Source organism: Polyergus mexicanus, unplaced genomic scaffold, assembly GCF_030449975.1.
Source record: "Polyergus mexicanus isolate NDT 795.1 unplaced genomic scaffold, iyPolMexi1.0 SCAF_2, whole genome shotgun sequence".
In the NCBI taxonomy this organism is placed as follows: domain Eukaryota; kingdom Metazoa; phylum Arthropoda; class Insecta; order Hymenoptera; family Formicidae; genus Polyergus; species Polyergus mexicanus.
In genome coordinates this window covers 9655409-9675483 of record NW_027223322.1, presented here as the reverse complement: position 1 = coordinate 9675483, position 20075 = coordinate 9655409, and the positions used below count along the sequence as shown (strand labels likewise).

General features: G+C 35.4%; 1 protein-coding gene across 2 annotated transcripts in view; it reads left to right on the top strand.

Moving 5' to 3' along the window:
* Positions 1-20075, top strand: part of LOC138944840 (neural cell adhesion molecule 2) — a 198749-nt gene that overhangs the window by 158222 nt on the left and 20452 nt on the right. For both annotated transcript variants that reach the window (XM_070315898.1, XM_070315900.1), the window contains exon 5: positions 316-519. In XM_070315898.1, coding sequence (XP_070171999.1) covers positions 316-519 — 204 coding nt within the window. The remainder of the gene's footprint in view (positions 1-315; positions 520-20075) is intronic.

Below are 20075 nucleotides of genomic sequence, written 5' to 3'. Positions count from 1 at the left end.
AGTGTGAAATTTGTAAACTAGTGTAATTATATGCCATAATTATTACATTTTATTATTTCGTGTTTTTGAACAAGAATTGCGAGTGACCTCGATACTCGTACTATTAAATCCACAGCGGTATCTCGCAATAGTTGCGAGTTTATCGAGCGAATAGAAATACCGATAAATTCTGTTAAAACTCGAGCATCTCTATACGCGCGCATCCGCACTGAAAAGACCTCCGCGAAGCGTCGCGTTTCGTCGATACCGGGTGCGATAATTTTTCCGCCTAGCTGACACGCAGCGAGCTGAAACGAAATTGATGTATTTCCGTAGGTAAGCCGGCCCCGACGGTGTCCTGGTATCGCAACGACAAATTCGTCACCAACCGGATTACGGTATTGCGCAACGGCGTGACACGCAGCGAGATCGTTATACAAAATTTGAGCCGGGACGACGTCCACACGGTGCTGACTTGCAACGCCACGAATAACAATAGGTCGATCCCTCTGTCGTCGTCAGTCCGCGTGGACATGAATTGTAAGTATCCATATATCCGCTCTGCCATAAAAATTCGACCTCTCGACTCGCTCGTCCGCGGCCGTCGACGAATACACGCCGCGGGACGCGTTTTATATATATCGATATTTTTCATTTCCGCGAAATATAACTGATGCGCAATCACCTAAGCAATACGATAATAATGACGTTAAATCGTATGATAAAAATGTAATGAACAGTTAAATCGTATGATTAAAATGAAAATTCTCTGCAGAATATTCATGAATATATCATCTGGTGGATTTCTCGTCAGGATATATGAAGGATCTACGCGGCGTAATGTAATGAGCCAACGTTCATGGCACAATTTCCAGATGCTTTCTATTGGCACTAATCGTCTTATATCTGACAATGACAAAGATATGTGAACTTAGATAGCTGAATTCTCTTGCGATCCGGTAATAGGATAGAAACTGAGCGTGTGCTTGATAGGGACATGTAATCCGGGACGCTCTAGATGATATTGCATTTGCCTTTCACTTCCTACGAAAGAGGATTCGTCGAACATCTCGACTATATTATATCCATCGTGCTATTGACAAACCGTTGGAATCATCGGTGAGATGTTTATCGGGATAATAGAAAATCCGATGGCCATTTTTCTAGATCCATTTGTGCGAGCCGACGATGAGTGAACTTTCAAAAGGAAGGAAGGAAGGAAGAAGGGAGAGGGATAAACGCGAGAACTCGTCGATATAGAGAGATGAGATATTCGACCGCTCTTGGCCAGAGTTCGTCGGCCCGCGTTGAAAGGATATGGATCCGTCCGAGCTTTGATACGTATTCGAATCATAAAATAGTGATTTCTCATTCTATCGCGCTCTGTCCGTTCTTCAGAAGATTATATTCGATTCAAGAATCTATTCGATAACACAATGCTCGCGCGCCTTGCATTGTACGTCGAATGTTCATATTCTCGTATTCTTGATTTGTAAAATTTAATTTCTTATTATTTATTCGCGTGATGTAATTCGTTGAAAGCTTATGCGCATAGCATTTAAATTGTGCAACGTTGTAATGTAAAGCACTACCGAATATTGATAAAAGATTCATTCGATTTTATATTCTATCTTCCTTTGCTAAATTTTCGTCGTAAGGTGACTATTGTCGAATTATATATCAACTTAGAACGCTCTATATACATAGCGGATGAAAGTCAATAGGGTGCGGTAGAAAATAAATGGCGATGACTTCTTCCTTGGACCACGGGATACGTCGTAATAACGTTTACAACATGGATACCTAAGGCATACAGAGCAATGTCAAACATCCAGATCAATACCATTGGTGTATTGATATAGATGTTTGACATCCATACCAATGTCAAATATCCTACGCTAATACAGGACAACTCCAGTATACGGAGATCTAGAACAATCAGCGTTTCCCGCTCTTTGCACAAGTAAGAGAAAGAAAATCTATATGTTAAAAAAGAAGATATATTTCTCTCTCTCTCTCCTTCTTCCTGCGATTAATTTGCTCTTTATCCGTGACAATATCTTTGTCCGATAACGTAACAAAAATAAATAAATAAAAAGGTTTTCGATTAATAATTTAGCTTTTAAAATTGCACTTATTTTAATGAAAAAAGTATATTCAGCGAGAGCCAACAAATATCGACATTCCTTCGAGCCGCGTTGTCGACTCTATAAATCTTATGGCTAGAATATCGGCACGTAGTAAATACAGAACGCGATGTATTGGCGATGGAGATGAGATGATCGCGTGTTTCTCGCCGCAGCATGGAATCAGGATGGACGGCACAATTTACGAGCGTTACGGTCCAGAGGACGCACTCCGGTCTCTTCCCTAGAGGAACCTTTGCATTCTTTACGAGATCGGAGGTTCGCATCGCTCGTAGCAGCGATGCGTAAATGGCGCGCTAAAGAAAAAAAAAGAAGAGAAAGGAAAGAGAGAGAGAGAGAGAGAGGAAGTGAGAGTGAGAATGCTGGGGACAAGGGTGCGAATCCGCCGTTAAAGTGTGAATAACGTCCGGGCGAGTGTAGTGCGTCTTCTCGGCGTGGAATTCGATTATCCCGGACGTGATTTAAAATATTCCCGATAGCAGCGGCAGCGATGCTAGCGGCAAATTCCGACTGCGTTATTTCCTTTTTCTGCGGAGGCAGAGATAAAGGCGAACGTCACGTACGGCTCTACTTTTGTCGACTCTTCGCAAGCCACGTTGAAGAAGGTAGATTATCGCGAAATCTCTTCCCGTTCTATCGCGTTTTACAGGGGGAGGAGAGATGCCGAAATGGTTCTTCCCCAGGATACGGAATAACAGAATCGTCGTATAATGAGAATGAGATAACTTTGAAATCTTCTAAAATGCGTTTTCCTGTAAACGCTTTACCATTCGAATCGACTATTTTGAAAACAAACATACAACCGGAAATTGAAACCTTCTGAGTAATGTAACAATTTTGTACACTATTTTCGAAGTATAAATATGTACAAACAAAATAATATCTAAATAATAATATCACATTACATGAATTGTATGAAATTGTGTCTGCTTATATAAATGTACGCATATACCATATGTATCAAGTTTCAATTTCCAAAATTTATGGTCATTGCTTTCAAACTGATTCTCCGTAAATAAATTTAGGAATTGCTTGATGTCACCCGCAATAATATGATTTAAAAACAACTCTAAGAAAATAAAAATATTATAAATGTGAACATCTTACTCTCTCTATATCTTTTATATAATAAGATATCTAGATACGTAATTATATGCATAAAGAAAAACACAAAGAATATAAGTTAGTTATTGTACTGTGCAATTATAATTATTATATGTATGATGAAGAGAATGTTTTCAAAAAAGAATCAAGTATGACGACAATAATATTAGAAATGAATAAATATATCGTTTACAGGAAAACATAGTTTGCATTAAATATATTTAAATCATAGAATCAATGAAGAAGCAGACGCATCAAGCATTTGTGAAATTCTTCTTATATTGATGGCGGCGTATAATAAAAACATCCAAGAAAATCTTCATTAAAAAATACACAGAGAAAAGTTCGGTCACGATTTAAAAGTAATGGACGAAACACAATGACAAACATGCTCTACTCTCTACTGGCTCCAACTCGAATTGGCTTTAATTCGAATATAATAAGAGAAACTTTTATTCGCTTTCGGACATAATTAAATGTGCACATACGCGATAGTTTTCCTGGCTAATTGATTTTCTCGCAAACTTTCGAGAGAAGAAAATTTCGTATATGTTTGCCATGCGCGTACAAATAAGGTTGTAAAAATTCTTTATAAATATATACGATTTTTTAAAATTTTTGACCGACAAAAGTAACACTTAACACTTGCGCGATATTTTCGAAACCCGTTATGATATTAGTTATAAATAATTACAACATATTATTTTCTTGTTGATAGCACAGTATAAATTACATTTGAAAAATTATTAAAATGGAAAGTGGAATTTAATGAAAAAGTAGAGTGATATAGTTGATCATTGATATATTTATTTAATACGCGAAAGAATAAATCAGGATAAAAAAGCGACAACATACAGATATGCAAAAGAATATGTTTTGCATGATGAAACAAAAAAAAAGTACTGTAATATTTTTCTAAATCGACGATTCATGATTACTTTTGACAAAGCTTGCAGGCGACATTGCGGTGTGTGAAAGTCATTCGGAATAAAATCGGTTAAACACGCGACGCTACGTAATAGCACATTATTGGAGATAACGTGAAATTATCGGACGATTTTACATTGGGCGAGAAAGACAAGAGGATTAGATCCCATTAGCATACACGAATTGGATTGGAGCAATAGCGTTGTTCTCAGTTAAATCGATTTTTATCAGGTATTGTTACGCGACGACTGCCCGAGAACGATTTGAGAGCGAGCGTAATACGGAACGGAGAACGTTTGTCGCAATTCCAAACTGATTTGAATTCCTCTCTTTTTTCTTTTAAACGATCTATTTAACAGAAAACGTAACGTTCATCGCAAAAAAATGTAGGAAAGGCTTATTACTTGTTCAAAAATGAAAAGTATATTATATAAATAGTGAGCTCGGGGAATCGGTCCTTGAGAGATAAAAGGAGAAACGTAAATCTAAGAACTTTTCTCTTTTTTAAATGATTTTGTATTTATACTCTTTTGCTTTTCAGACAATTCTAAAAGAATAATTTGATAAAGGCGAAACATACAGAAAAGATTTTATTGTTAATTGTATGATTATATTGATTTTTTTAATTGACATATTTCCTGTCTCATTAACAGAAAGTTTTTAATTAATTTAGAGAGTACATTTTTCTCCAAAAAATGTCAATATTTTATATATATTAATACATGTCACATCTTTCTCTTTCTCTCTCGTAACGGTAACCAAAATGATCGAATATTAGATACGATGCGTTCTCTGAGACGGTTAAGGGAAGCTGGGGTGACAGCAGAGGAGAGAGAGAATGTTCTCTTCAGCCCGGATACCACGTGCTGGTCGCTCGCAACGTTCCTTTGACGATGGCAACTTTTGCACTCGATATGCGGCGCTCGGTAATGCGGATTTCCCGTGTAATATATCTCCCTTTTACGTAAAAGCGCGCAGTCCTTTTCAATATCCCGAGAGCGGCGTGGAGCGTTAGTGTGCGGATCATCTTTTTCGGCTGATCTTGGCAAGTGTTCGCACGCGCCATATGTAACGGCGAGCGCCACGTTATTCATTTTGCTGTCAGAATACGGAAGTCATTTGTCGACTCGCTAGCGCGCTGACTTGACAATACCTATTAGACGCATCCCGTGAATACCGGCTGTCTATCTTTCTGTCTTCTCTTTCTTTCTTTCTCTCTCTCTCTCTCTCTCTCTCTCTCTCTCTCTCTCTCTTTCTCTTTTGTACGGGCTATTATCTTAACCACTCAGACGTCAGAAGAGCCCGACAAATATCCTTGCAAGATAATAAAGGATTAATGAGCGATTTGCATGAAGTGTAAATAACGGAAGTAAATATTGTAATCAAAAGAATGATTGATTATTAATTCACGACAAATTTGGCAAAAATAAAAAAATTCTTGTGTTATTTATATAATACACGCTGAAAAAATAAAGAAGTTATTAAAAGAATAAATCTTTGACATAGATTTGACATGAGATGTTATTTTACTATAAGTTTAATTTTTTAATTTGGGGGATTCCTTAATTTATTTGAGATTAATTTTTTTTTTTTTTTTTTTATTATTATTATAGAAAGATAATCTTTTTTTCATTTCATTATATTAAAAATTTATTAAACATAATTTCGAGTTACAATTCTCTCTTGACGCAGTAAAATCTGCTAATAAAAAAAAAAATATATTATCTATATTTGTATCTTTAAAGTTCAAAAGCTTTTTATTTTTAATTTAAAAGTTACTATTCTATATAGCAGATTTTCAATTTAAAAAACTGAATTAAAGAAACAGAGATATTTTTAGAATTATTATAGAATTTGGAATTTATAAATATTTCGAATTTATATTTAGAAATTAATTGGAACAAACATTATCAACTAAATGAATCAATTTTAATCAATTTAGGTAAAAGAATGATGAATGTATTTGATATACTAGAGTCAATAAATTCAACTCAACTAATTCACAATTTGTTATAAGTCAACAATTTACCTCTCTAATGCACTCAATGAGTTTCCATAGCAAAGTGTCTTTTACATTTCCCTCAAGACTTGGCGTGCATTGCTTTGCACTTTGACAATTTGCAACCACGGTGTTGAAGAGAATCAAAACGATCGTTACCCCGGCATGCTCTTCCTTCGGCGACGTTTCATTATCCGCGCGAAATTGAATCTGCCGATCAATTACTCGTCTCTCTGTGAGAAGTACGCTTCCTTCGAAAGCGAGAAGCGTTTCGCGCGCAATTATCCTTCTTCCTCCCGGAAAATCTCGATAGATCTTACTCGCCTCCGCGAAAGATGCTATTGCACTCTCGCGTACCATCTCGCGATTTCGCGCACGTGTATGCGGAAACGCAGTGGAAAACGCACGTCGCTGGCTTTCATCAACGACTCCTTCCGCGGGGTTTGGTTTTCATTCGCTTTGCAATTCAATCCGCCAGAATCCCACGAGATATTCGCGTCTCTTTCCCCGCCCCCCTTTCTTCTATCCTCATCATTTCTCCTCGATATCTCGAACGTCTCTCCGTTGCATGATTTGGCAAAGTGATTAAATCATCCAATCAGTGCATCAAATTCATTATTTTGAACTTTTTGAATTAATCTAGATTGTATTTATCTAATATATTTATCGGTGAGGTAAAAATTTTCACAAATCATTTTTATATCATGAAAAAAGTTATTAATACAATAAAGTATAAGCATCCAATATAGGAAACTTTTATATTTAATATATAAATTTATATATTATATATTTTATATAAAAAAATTCTTTTTAAATAAAATTTTTTTATGAGATAAATAATACTATATATATATTATTATAGTTATTATTTGTCTTGTATATAAAAATTTTATTTGAAAAAAATTTTTTCTATAATTCTAGCATACTTTTCAATATTGAATGCCGATATGCAATATCTAGATTCGTTCGTATTTCTTTTTTACTGTGTAAGATTGCATGGATATGCAATATCTTTTTGAATCGATAGAGACAGAGAGTAAAACAAAAGTATCAAAAAAAAAACAAGAGCAAATCAAAAGTAAAAACGTATAGGAATGACAGCCATCTTGTGTTGATCGGAATAATTTAAATTTGAAAATAATTAAATAAGCAAGATTTTTATTTAAAATCTTACAAATAAATGGATATTTATATATGTATCGCAATATATTTATCTATAATCTATATTATTATTTATATTTCGAAATTATCATTACTTTATTACTCAGCCAAGAGATACAAAAATATGTAGTGTTTTCAATGTCTAGAAACGTCGATTAAAGCAGACAATGAAATGGATCAAAGTTGAATATTCAATGTCAAGAAAGAAAGAGAAAGAGAGAGAGAGAGAGAGAGAGAGAGAGAGAGAGAGAGAGAGAGAGAGAGAAAGAGTAACCGCTTCCTGACGTCTAGAACAATCAACAAACCAAGTTAAATGTAGGTGAACAAGAGCAAATTTTTAATTTAAAATCTCATTCAATCTGCCACATTTCACATCTGCCGTGTTACTGCGTTTAATCAAGTTTATTTAGGTGGAGATTTTGAAATAGATATCTCTTTCAAAGACAGATTAGCGAAAAAATTTGTAATCCTTTATAAACTAGTAAATTCTGCTCGATTCCGAGATATCGAAATAAATAGCATTTATGCAATTCGCGGTGTGAGGCAGGTGAGTTAAATGCACTTTCAAACACGAATCAATGATTACGCCGTGCAGCCGCATATACAGCATCGAGGAATATGGTAATCTTGCAAGATTTAAGGCCTCTTCCGCTCTGTTGCCGATCAGGTTCCGGAACGATGACGGGACAATTACTTCGCGCTTCGATGAGAACTCTAATCGACTATACAGATTGTTCCAAAATTTATGTGTACTTAATCTTAGCAATATATTTTTCAGAATAAAAATTGAAACTCTTTTATTTATATATTTTTTGGAAAGATTATATGAAATAACTAGTATACAATTATTTTTATAATTATTTTTATATTACATTTTTTTTTTAAGTATAAGAAAAATATAAAAGTTTTAAAGTGTCTTCTTAAGTTAACGCTAGTTGCAGAATAATTAACAGCGAAGTGTTGTTCTGTCTCTCTCCTTATAATCTATCTTCTAAAATTTAATTTATACCAAAGGCATATGTAACTCTTGATTTTACGATATTGAAATAAATGTCAGTCTCTTTAGCTACTTGTTTCTTGTGATTCGTAAAAAAATTATGACTTATGGAAGAACCTGTATAACGAGAAGAGCATGTCAAGTTTGATAAATGCATATGCTTGGGCAGCAAGAGTTATTAGCCATATACTGTAGTTATTGCAGCAGACATCGTAGAGTTTCAATAGTCTCATTGACAATCTTCTCTGTTCCGCAATTTTGCAATAATTAGATGATCGATGGAATCGTATCCATCGAAGCATCTCTATTATTTGATGAAACACGTAAGTCCATCTAGAACGTGCAACGGTATCATACACGCTAAGAAACGCACTCGTATTTCTCATGAAATTCTCTGGCAAGCGATTATGAAATGCTTTGTTTAACGAACAAATTTTAAAGGCTACGCATTAGCACATTATATACAGTCTAATTACATCGAAAACTAATGCGCATACGCCATGCATCGCACGGTGCTATTTACTCTTTTGTTAATCAACTTAATCAGCGGATTATTCGAGGCTCGCTATTATCCGGAGTTTGTTATGGCGAAAACATTTTCAGGGAGAAGTATTATAATGGAAAATAATATCTCCTGAAAAATTTGGCGCTTATCATAATTGCCTCAATAACCACGTACATAGATAATACATTATACGTATAATAATTTTGAGGAAAATTAAGAAGACCAATATAGGTTTCGATAGTAAAAACACTAATGTATTGATGCTTCATAAAAATTATTACAAAGAAGATATATGAAAATACTCTTTATTTAAGTGTATGTGTGTGAATATATATACTCCAGAAATTCTCGAAAATATATATATGTCCATATATTTATTTTTATATATAATTATGGCAAATATCGCTGTTCCCTCGTTTTATTTCTCCATTGCGGCTTAATCCACGCAGAATGGCTTGCAATATCAACGACACCTCCATACACAGCCCCGTGTGTAAACAATATCTAAACCACTGTGGCTGTGTGTTTGCGTTTCCCGTGGAACGAGCCGCGATAATCTACGGTGAAATGCGGCAACCTTCCTTCTTCCACTCGAGCTGAATAGGCATATGATCGCTGAATAGGAGACGCTCCGCGTTCGCTCGCGGCTGGCCTGAATTTTCAACGACAAAAATGCTGCCGAGAGAGTAGTTGGAGCAAGAAGAGAAAGAGAGAGAGTGAGAGAGAGAGAGAGAGAGAGAGAAGAAAAGGCAGAAACATAAAAGGGAAAGAGCGCAGCCTCGGGCCGCGGAAGATCTAGAATCGGTCGCCATCTCCCGCGAACAATCTCTACAGAATGATTGAAGAATGATTCAAGCATCGTTAATAAATTTTCGAAAATAATATCGATTCATAAAATAGCGACTAATAAATGGCAGTCAATATTAATTCTTGAGATTATTGCATTTTAATTACTTTGAATTTATAAGAGTTGACATATTTATTATATCGTTCAAATTGTCTCTGCTAATTAAAATAATTTAAATTACAGTTTTTTGATATATTAAGATTAATTATATTAAATTCTCCCTTTATTATCTGATAATAATTAATCTTGTAAAAACTTGAAGTACTTTTTTAACCCTCCGTTAATCCGCAATATCCAATAGATACATATTATAGCTGATGTATAAAATTAAAAGAATGATGTATGAATATGTGAAAACAAATTAAAATAAAATATAATTTAAAAAGAGAAATTATTTTTGTCGCTCAATTTATTTTAAACCATATTATTAACATTTTAATTTTTTATCCATCCTAATATTTGGGATGAAAAATATTACGACTCTAACGGAGGGTTAAAATAGATGTTTAAAGATGTTTAAAGGTGGTAAAACCTGTCTCTCTTTGTGTCAATTTTGATGATACTTATTAAGTTTGTACATCAAGCAAAAATAATCTTGACCTAAAAACTGCACTTTTGAAACTATATATCTAAAAATATTGCGGTCAATCGTTAAATTATTTTATAGAATAAACCAAGTAAAACTTTGTATATACATATAATATATAAAAAGGCAAAAGCAAAACATCGGAATGAGAATGAAAATATCCTAGCAGCTTCGGACAATAGGAACCTTATCACCGCTTCTATCGGAATCCGGAAGCTCGCCAAAAGTAATTTCAACTAGTATATTAATAACATAGTTCTTCACGTCGTTCCTGAAATTATTCCACGAATTCGTAAGAATTTTATTAAACGTGCATTATGCAATAATCAGGTGAAAAAATTATAACGCGATTGATCGATAGTCAATTAATTGGTGAAAATGAAATCCGGAATTAATATCAATTATCGTTATTTACATAACATATATCGAGAACAGTCTGCGTCTCGTTTCAATTTCATAAACAATCGAATTTTCGATTTCAACATTGTTGTTCATTAATCTCGGTGTATCAGTAGAGAATCGAGATCACTTGCGATATATGTAACATATATGTATACAATACCTTGAGGATAAAGAATGTATGAGAAAAGTTTCATTTCGGTAAAGGTGTCTTACTTGCGATACAAAAGTAAGCTCCTCCCGCGTAAAAACATACGTGTGCATCATATTAATGTTGAAAGAAAAGCACTCGGGTGTTCTCATTACGGCGCTATACAGCGCTATGTGGCGTAGCGTATTTTACCACAATTTCTTGAAAAACATCAGAAACGGACGGACATCGCAATTGAAGCTATCATGACCTGCACCAATTTTAAACTCAATTTGCGCTTTACGTTGCGTGTAACGCCAACTTCCTTAGTGTCAGTTGAAATGGCCATGATTTAAACACGTCACATTGTGACACAAACGTAATTCAGCGCTGACGATCATTTTGTCGCTGAGCCACCTCGTTGCCACATACCACGTATTTTCTCTGCTCGCTTACATATCAACGCTTATATTTGAATGTATAAAGTTAAAGGTGTTCTGTCTTTTATACAAATCGTATAAAATAATGCTATAACTTTATAAAGCCTACTGTGTATAACAGTCTTAATTGATCTTAATTTAAAATGTAAAATTTCATCTTATCATCTGTAACTGAAATGTATCTTTATAAAGTAAGTATATTTTTATAAATTTTTTTTGCGTTACATTTTTCAACAAAAAAAAATATATATATGATGGTCTCTTCTTATAAATATTCGTAAACATAAAACATACATAAATTTGAATTTGCACTTTTCATGATTTTTTTCTATGGGTAACAAGTTAATCATATGAGATAAGTTGCGAGTATTTGTGAATCAACACATTAATGTTAATTGGGCTCACGAAACTATTTCTCCTTAGAGTTTGCGAAGCATTTTCGTAGTTTCTTGTTTGCATTTATGGATAGCATAGTTACCCTCGACAAAGTCAAGATACTTGAACGCTTCCTATGAATGGCTTCGTCATAGCAAGATGCTGCTGTCAAGCTATCCGAGTCTCTCAGAACGAAATACATGTTTTCCTTGAATGATTCATTCCATACGATCTCTGAACGTAAAGTAAAGAAGATGAAGCAGAAAACTTTTCTACTTTGATCGTCGTTTAAGGCAAACGTTCACTTTCGGAAAAAGGTTGCTCGTAAACTTATATAATTTAATCTTTTTTTACTTTGAACATTTTATTACAGGGTCAACATTCGCGACATAAATCATGTATTTATCTCGATCTAAGCCAAAACCAGATCTTTCTCGCGTTGGAAGGTCTCGGTACACTCGCAATGCAACCCTACAATCGCATGCGATCGCATACACGCATACGACACGGTATGCCCGCTTGTTATAATATGCGCGACAAATCCCGAGCCGTTGGAATTGCGGATTAATGAACGGCCTCGTTATATGCGACGCAAGCCGTCCTTGTTCATCGCCAGACATTCTGTCGAGGAACGATATGGCGCCCTTGGAAATCGATAACCATTAGTGTGCGCGAGTACGACAAGCAGTACACACGCACATCAAAACGCGTAATGATAGATTTCTCGTTTACTCGCAAATAAGTAAAATATATAAATAGATAAATATAAGTATATAAATATATAAGTACATATGTAGACATATACATACAGACGTCGCAACCGCTACTAAAAAGACACTTCGCTAAGGACGAGGGGAGAAGGAAGAATGAACAGAATGACGTTAGAATATGTAGAATCCTGTGGATGTCTCGGGAGAACAGAGTGTATCCGACAGATTTCCCGCGACAAACGCCGCGAGGAAACTTTAATGCACGTTGTCGAGCTAGGCCATCGTTTGCAAATGCGAGCCAATTTAACTTAATTCATCGCGACATCCGTCAGTACATATGAACTGCGAGTGAGGAAGAAGCTTGAAAATTCTCAGTGAAAATTTCTCAGTGAAAATTTCTCAGTTATCTGAAATCTCTCGTATCCTTTCGATAAAAATTGCATGTACTAGGAAATTTGGAAACTATCTTCTTGGTACTCGCATGAGGGAAACGCGTATCATGTCGGATTTTGGTAACATCATATCCGAAAGCCTTAAATTTTCACCGGTACCTCTCTTGGAAGAATGCGATATTTCTCTCGCGTTGAAGTACGAAGCAATAAAAGAGCGGTCAATATAGAAAGAGTTCCAATCAGCGAACGCTGACTTTATCACCATTCATCTCGTCTTATTCGGTCATACTTCCATTCGCCGATATTGGTTAACTGTAATAGCTCTCTCTTTAAAAATCATCAATGCTTCGATATTCCTATCTAAAGATCCTTATTTTACCATTTCTCCATTTTCCATCAGGAAATCATTCGTAGTCATTAATAAGGCGTATCTTATTCTATCATGATTGTGTTTTTTACAATGAATATAAATGAATATATATATTTCATAAATAATATGATAACAGCGGGAAAACTACGAACGTATAAGAACAAGCTTTTGTACTTTAAGGAAATTTAAATAATATTACTGCAGCGGAGCGAAAGAAAGAATCTACTTTTTAACGTAAACATATTTTTGATCATTAAAAGTTGCACCATGTTTTTCTAATTAAGGTATGTAATATTATCTTAATAATATTTATTTAAAAATAGAATTATGAAATGTAATAAAAGAAATAGATGTCTGATTTAAATTATTTGAAGTAACTTTTATTAAGTAACTTAACGTTTTATTCGAAAAAATATATATATTTATAGAAAAGAAAAAAATGTATATATCTATATCAAATCATTAAAAAAAAGAAAAAATATTTGCTATTAGAATATATAATTATCAATAAAATTAATGTTGTTGGTTCTAGTTTTTTTCTCTTATACAATATTCGATTAATCTATATTGTTCGGTGTTTATAATGCTTAAGGATTGATCTCTACGTGGGAATCGTGTAGAAAGCGGGAGTGGAAATCGGGTAGAACGGAAAAAGGTCAGGTATTCTTTTTGCGGCAAACACCGTTTTCATTCCACACTTTTTCCTTCTCTCAACCATCTTCCCCGCTACGCCAGCTACGACGACGGCTTTCATCCAATTTCCCTTTGTCTTGAGGAGCTTCACGCCCTTATGCGGCCGGTGCTTAAATGTAAGTGCTTTTTCGTGCGGCATTCGACACCCGCGAGACCCATTGTCAGCCTCGAGATTGACAGTGTCCATAGCGTAGTGATTTTCCCTAAAGTTGCGCTCCCATGAGAAACCAGCATCATCCTACTCCGGTCTTTGCGGCCATTTTCATCGTTGATCTATGTTGCTCCTCAAATTTATTCACAATATTTCATTTATAATCAGTTCAATCCTTGATTATATCTTTTAAGCAAAAAATTGCAAATATGGTAATAAGAAATTATTCTCTGTATATATAGAGAGTCTTATGATTTCTCTAAAATTAGAAAAATAAAATTCAATCAAACATATCCCGGATATTGAAAAAAAAAGAAAATATAGAATATCAAAAATCTTCTTTTATGCATCCAAGAAATAACGCTTATAAATTTGCTTGAAGGAAAATAGAATATATTTATAATAGAATATATATTTATCTTTTATTAGAGTTTATCGGCAACTTTGCCACGCCAAAGAATTTCAAGTTGATATAACCGCCGATCACGCTCATATTATTTCCGCGTATTTTATTAGTGTATGTGTGTGTGTGTGTGTGTGTGTGTGAATCGCGTATTAAAAGTGTATTACCGCGAGATTATATGTTTGTAATCGGATTTGAAAGATGAACAGCAGCTTTTATACCAGGATCAAGAAAAGTTCGACTGCATGCCGGAGTAAACTCCAAATTATTTTCCTTAGGCAAGGATTTACTTTACGCTTTACGCGCTAACAGACTACTAGTTAAGGCGTTGTTGTCATGTTATCTCGGTGCTTTAAAAGAGTTTTGCACAAGAATAAAAACCGCGGCTACAAACATTACTTAATTAAGATTTAACTCGGGTTTTATCTACCTGTTTACCCTCTCTTCATTGAAACGTAACTAGAAACGTCATTCGAACAAAGCCAGTGTTACGCGGGTCAAGTTTCGGTCAGTTTTCGAGTCGACTGTTTGTTATGCAATAAAGCACATTTTCGAACACACGATCTGTTTTCTATGTCGTCCAATGTCCGTACAGCTCTTAATTATACACATCTCGTTTGTAAAAAGCACCGAGACAATTTTCCAACATTGATCGATACATCGAGTTTCGTCTACACGTCCCTTGGCCTCATCACCTACCGGAATATAATCGGCGGTCAGGTTTATCTTCGCGGATTACGCGAAGCGCGCGTGATCAAGCGTATTGCTTGTTCGCGCGCGAGAGAGAGAGAGAGAGAGAGAGAGAGAACAGAGTTAAAATTAACTCTTAATGAATATTTATGACGCTCCGGCCGGCGGAAATTACGTCGCTCATTGAGTTAAAACCGCAGACAATAGGGCTTATTTGCCATTTCAGCGTGCGACCCGCATATTCGCCGAGAAGTCACTTGGTCGCCGATGCCACGAACGAGACGTGCGCGCTGTGCAAAAAGTTGTCAACGAGTTTGCGAGGATTTAGTTTTGCGCAACCGAGGGGAATGCTTCTCTCGCACTACTGTACGTGTATGAAGAGAATTAAGGTAACGGAGAAATAGATAACGAGGTTACAAGAAATTATATCGCGAAATATGCGGAATTAAAAATAGATCTTTTATACATTTTTTTCCAAATATAAGAGGAACGCGTGCACGATACTTACTATTTTTAAAAACAATAGAGTTTATGTTGAATTTCTTAAAAGATTATAGTTAACATTTATATTGTATAAAAATTATTGAATTTCTTGTCTCTCCTTTTGCGACACATTTTTTATATAATTAAATATAAAAGAATACAATTTCAACTTCCGATTTATTATACTTGATGTACAGTATATACACAAATACAGTTAACGTTCATTATACATATAATTCTATTGCATATTTAAGAATCTTTTTTTTTTCTTTTTGCATATTATTCATTGTTTTTCAAGTGTCTTCTTTCTCACGATGTGATATGCATGTAATTGCAGATTGTTTTTAATATTAAAAAATTTAGTTGAAATTTGTTTTTCGCTCGTATATCTTATAGTTTTTGTATACAAGAGAGAGAGAGAGAGAGAGAGAGAGAGAGAGAGAGAGAGAGAGAGAGAGAGAGAGAGAGAGAGAGAAAGGGATAACAATATCAATTAGAATTGAATACGTTGACTGATCTCAAGAGGCTGTTTTAACGTGAATGGCATGTAGGGAGAACGCATACGATATGAATATCCTACTGGCATGCGTGAATCGGGCTTAAGTAAGAGAGGATATGATTTCCAAGAGCTACTATGTACCCGTGAGACGCGATACACGAGGGAAAGGGTTGAATGCGAAATGCCACGGAGTGTCAGCGTGATACAACCGCTTGCGTGGAGCAAATTTTCTTGCCGATGTACGCGCGATACAGCATTTATGGTATCCGCAACGACGTAGCCTGGGAACAATAACGACAGGCAGCGCATGTGCCGATTTCCGTGGGTTGCTAGATAAACTTTACGAGTAAAGATAAAGCATCTGCGTAGAGGAGCCGAGAGATAGGTCACGTTGCGCTATAAACATACGCATTGTTGTTGAAATTATAATTTTATTCTCCGTTTACTCTCTACACAGATTTGCATCTGTTCGGAATGTACGTCTAAATCATTAAAAAAAAAATAGTCACGAAACATTTATATGTACAATACATATATCATATGTGTAAAATCGAGAAATTAAATGTAAATTGTAAATTGTAATCTTATATTCAGTTAAAAATTGATATAAAAAAATTTATATGAATCTCTGTTTTGTTTTATAAAAGGAGATAAGAATTCGATAAACTCAATGTTAGCCAATAGATATAACGCATATTAAATATTTTATGCGTCTCATGATCTAATTATCGATTTAAGAATAATACGTCGTTAATTTTTATTTTTTTGTATATCGAAGAAATATAAAACTTTTTTTTACATTATTATTATATCTTCAACAACTCGCTAGTGGTTTCGTCTGTGTAATTATTTGTCAGATGCGATAGAACTATTGAGTAGATTCATAATGCTATTGAATATTTAAATATTACCGAGTATTTAGACAGATAAACACCTATATCAGTAACTAGATTTGCTTTAATAGCGCATCTTTAATGATATCGAATGGCATATACGCAATTCAACGATGATTGGCATGTCCTACATGATGATTACCTGCCGTTATAACCAGATTGCATAGCGAAGCAATATCTAGAATTTTGCGAAGTGACAGCTAAATCCACTAATATCCGCCAACATGTTGATATGATTTGTAACTCTCCTGTGTATGCGTAGTATACGTCGGGGATAAAGCTGCCCTGAATCCACACCTGTCCGCCGATATATCTGTTTGTTAATATTATTATCAATATTATTATTGAATAAGCGAAAATACATTGTGAGATACCGAGAGAGGGAAGGTACACACAATTTCGCACTGCAGGTTAATCTGCTTAAGACACGTACACTTCAGTATCCCCTTTGTCAGATGTTCATATATATGACTTTGTAATGTACGTATGCTGAATTTAGAGCAAAGCTTTGAAACAATTATTATGATGTAAATTTAATATAATTATAATTAATATTAATTAATTATATAAATGAACATCTATTTAGAGAGATCCGTCTAATGTTTGCCTTTTGCTCATTTTAAATTTATTGATATGAATATGCTTTTGAAGGATAGTTGAAGTAAAGTACGAATTAAATAAAGCACTCTCTCTCTCTCTCTCTCTCTCTCTCTCTCTCTCTTTTTTATATAATATCCGATAGCATAAATAAAAACTATTACTTAGAAATTGGAATTTAATAAATCAAAATGGAATTTAATAAATGAAAAATTAAAACACAACAATTATAATGGTTATAAATTATTTTGAGAAATCTGTTACATGGATCAATCATTCTATTTAAAGAAGATAAATCTATCATTTTCCTAATTTTCTCGATACCACTTAATAACGGGAGATTGGCCAAGATTAATCCGATCGGGAGCTCGTAAACTTGCCTGTCGGTATACGGTACGCATATGGTATGGTGGTCGATAAATGTGGGCGGATTATCACGATGGCCAATGAATGTATCCCATGAGGATGATTAGAAAGACGATGACGCTATGACGTAAGGTCACACTTCAAAGGGTTAAACGTCGCGATGACATTATATTCGCATTAATTAAGTCGGCAATACCGGAGACTTATCGCTAATGAAACTGTCGTTTAATTAAGATGCAAACGAGACTCTCCTCGTATCTTGACGTAGCCAGCACGCGCGTATGACCCGAGCCGACTCGTCTGAATCACCTTGTCTCGTCTCGCTCCACCCGATTGCGTAAGTCCATAAATCTCAATCCGTAAACTCAAACATCGGGTGGAATTGCAAATCGTAAGTAACAAACTGCGGCGCAAAGACTCGCGGCATCACAACGAGGACGGTAGCCACGCTCTTTGAAGCGGAGCGAGCGAGATCGGTAAGGTTCGGTCCCCGAACCACTGCACCGCAGCCGCTGCCGCCAAACCACCCCATCGCGCCTTTGTCAATATTACGTTTCCCCGTGATTACGTAATAAAGTAAACGTCGTTTTAACCCCTTTAGTCGGCGCTATCGACCGCCGCTCGAATTAGTTCGGTGCAAGTCATGTAAATTAGTCCCGAACCGTAACTCAGGGGGTGGAAATTGGGGAAGGTGGTGGTAACGGCAGCCGCGACGACGGTGGTGGCGGCGGTGGCGGCAATGTCGGGGCCAAGGCGGCCTTATTGCCAGTGGCGACGAGTTAGAATGCCTGAAATATTACTCCGGCAATCAGGCTGTCTAGGCGCGATCGCGGCACAATTAAGCGAGTTTCTTTCTCTTAGTATGAAGGTGTCGTTTCTCTCTCTCTCTCTCTCTCAAGGTGACTAAATTACGGGGACGGTTTCACATTTGTTCGACGGAATTATTCACACGAACAAAATATTGTAATCCATAAAAGAGTAACCTTTCACATACATACACGAGTTGTATAAAAATATGAAATTTAAATACTTATTTAATTGAGATTTTTAAATAAATCCTTTTCTTTTTTATTACTTTAAAAGAACAACTTCGATTAAATATAGGCTACGCTGCGCATTGAATATATATATATACAATCTTTTTTATTCTTCAGTTATGATAAAAATCACTATTTGATTGAATCGAAAAGTTTAGAAACTCCATATATCCAATAAGCCAGAGTTCTCAGGAAGAAAAGAGATATGGTTATGTGGGATTTTCTGTTTGAAGTAGAATATTTGTGCGTCTTCCAGTTCCATACAAGTTATCGAGACTGGTTGCGCTTCTGTCTGTAATGCTGAATCTATATGATAAGATTTCGATAACCTGCATAATTCAATTTTGAGAAAAATGGGATATGCGTTGTCTCTCATATTTTTTAGATCTAATTTGACCGCTTTATGGAGCCTTTAGAATATTATTTTATTTTGTTGAAAATTATTTCTTCTTCCTATATCTGTAAATATGAATATTGATTATATCGCGCGAGAAATAGTATAGTGGTTCTCGAAAACCGATAAGATACGATTTTCCAAAATACCAGCAAAATCCTCGTTTTATCCCACGATACGCGCTTTATTCGTCAATAAATTCACGATAAAACCGAAATTACGACCGATTGAGTTATATGGAGCGTATGCACGCGCCATAATTTTGTAATCGATCTTGAATTATTGAGTGGAAGCAAAACTGCATAGCAGAATAATATCGACGAGGATTTCGTCGACAGCAGAAAGATAGGAGTCGGCTTTAATTAATTTTATTATACTCATCATATCGGATAGTCGGAATCGGGCAAAAGAGAAATAGTGAGCAAAAATGCAAGACCACTCTTTTTAATTAATAACTGTCATTACGGAGCGGATATACGTCTGTTATTCCGATTGATATTATTCAAGACCTCCCAGTTTGACGTCACGCCCAGATACGTCATTCCCGCGAATAATTACCGCGATCCGTAAACGGATGCGCGTAAATTGCTTGAAAAGAACGACGAAGATAGATAGCTTCCGTACAGATATTTTTGATCCATACCACTTGCGACGCTTATCGCTCTGTAAATCATCGAACTTTCGTAATGTATGTGTACGGTCCTATAAATACTATAACTAAGGCTCTCTCCTCCTCCTCCTCTCCCACCGACCGTTTGTAAGCCAGCAACACTCATCATTATCAATTTACACGACGCTTAC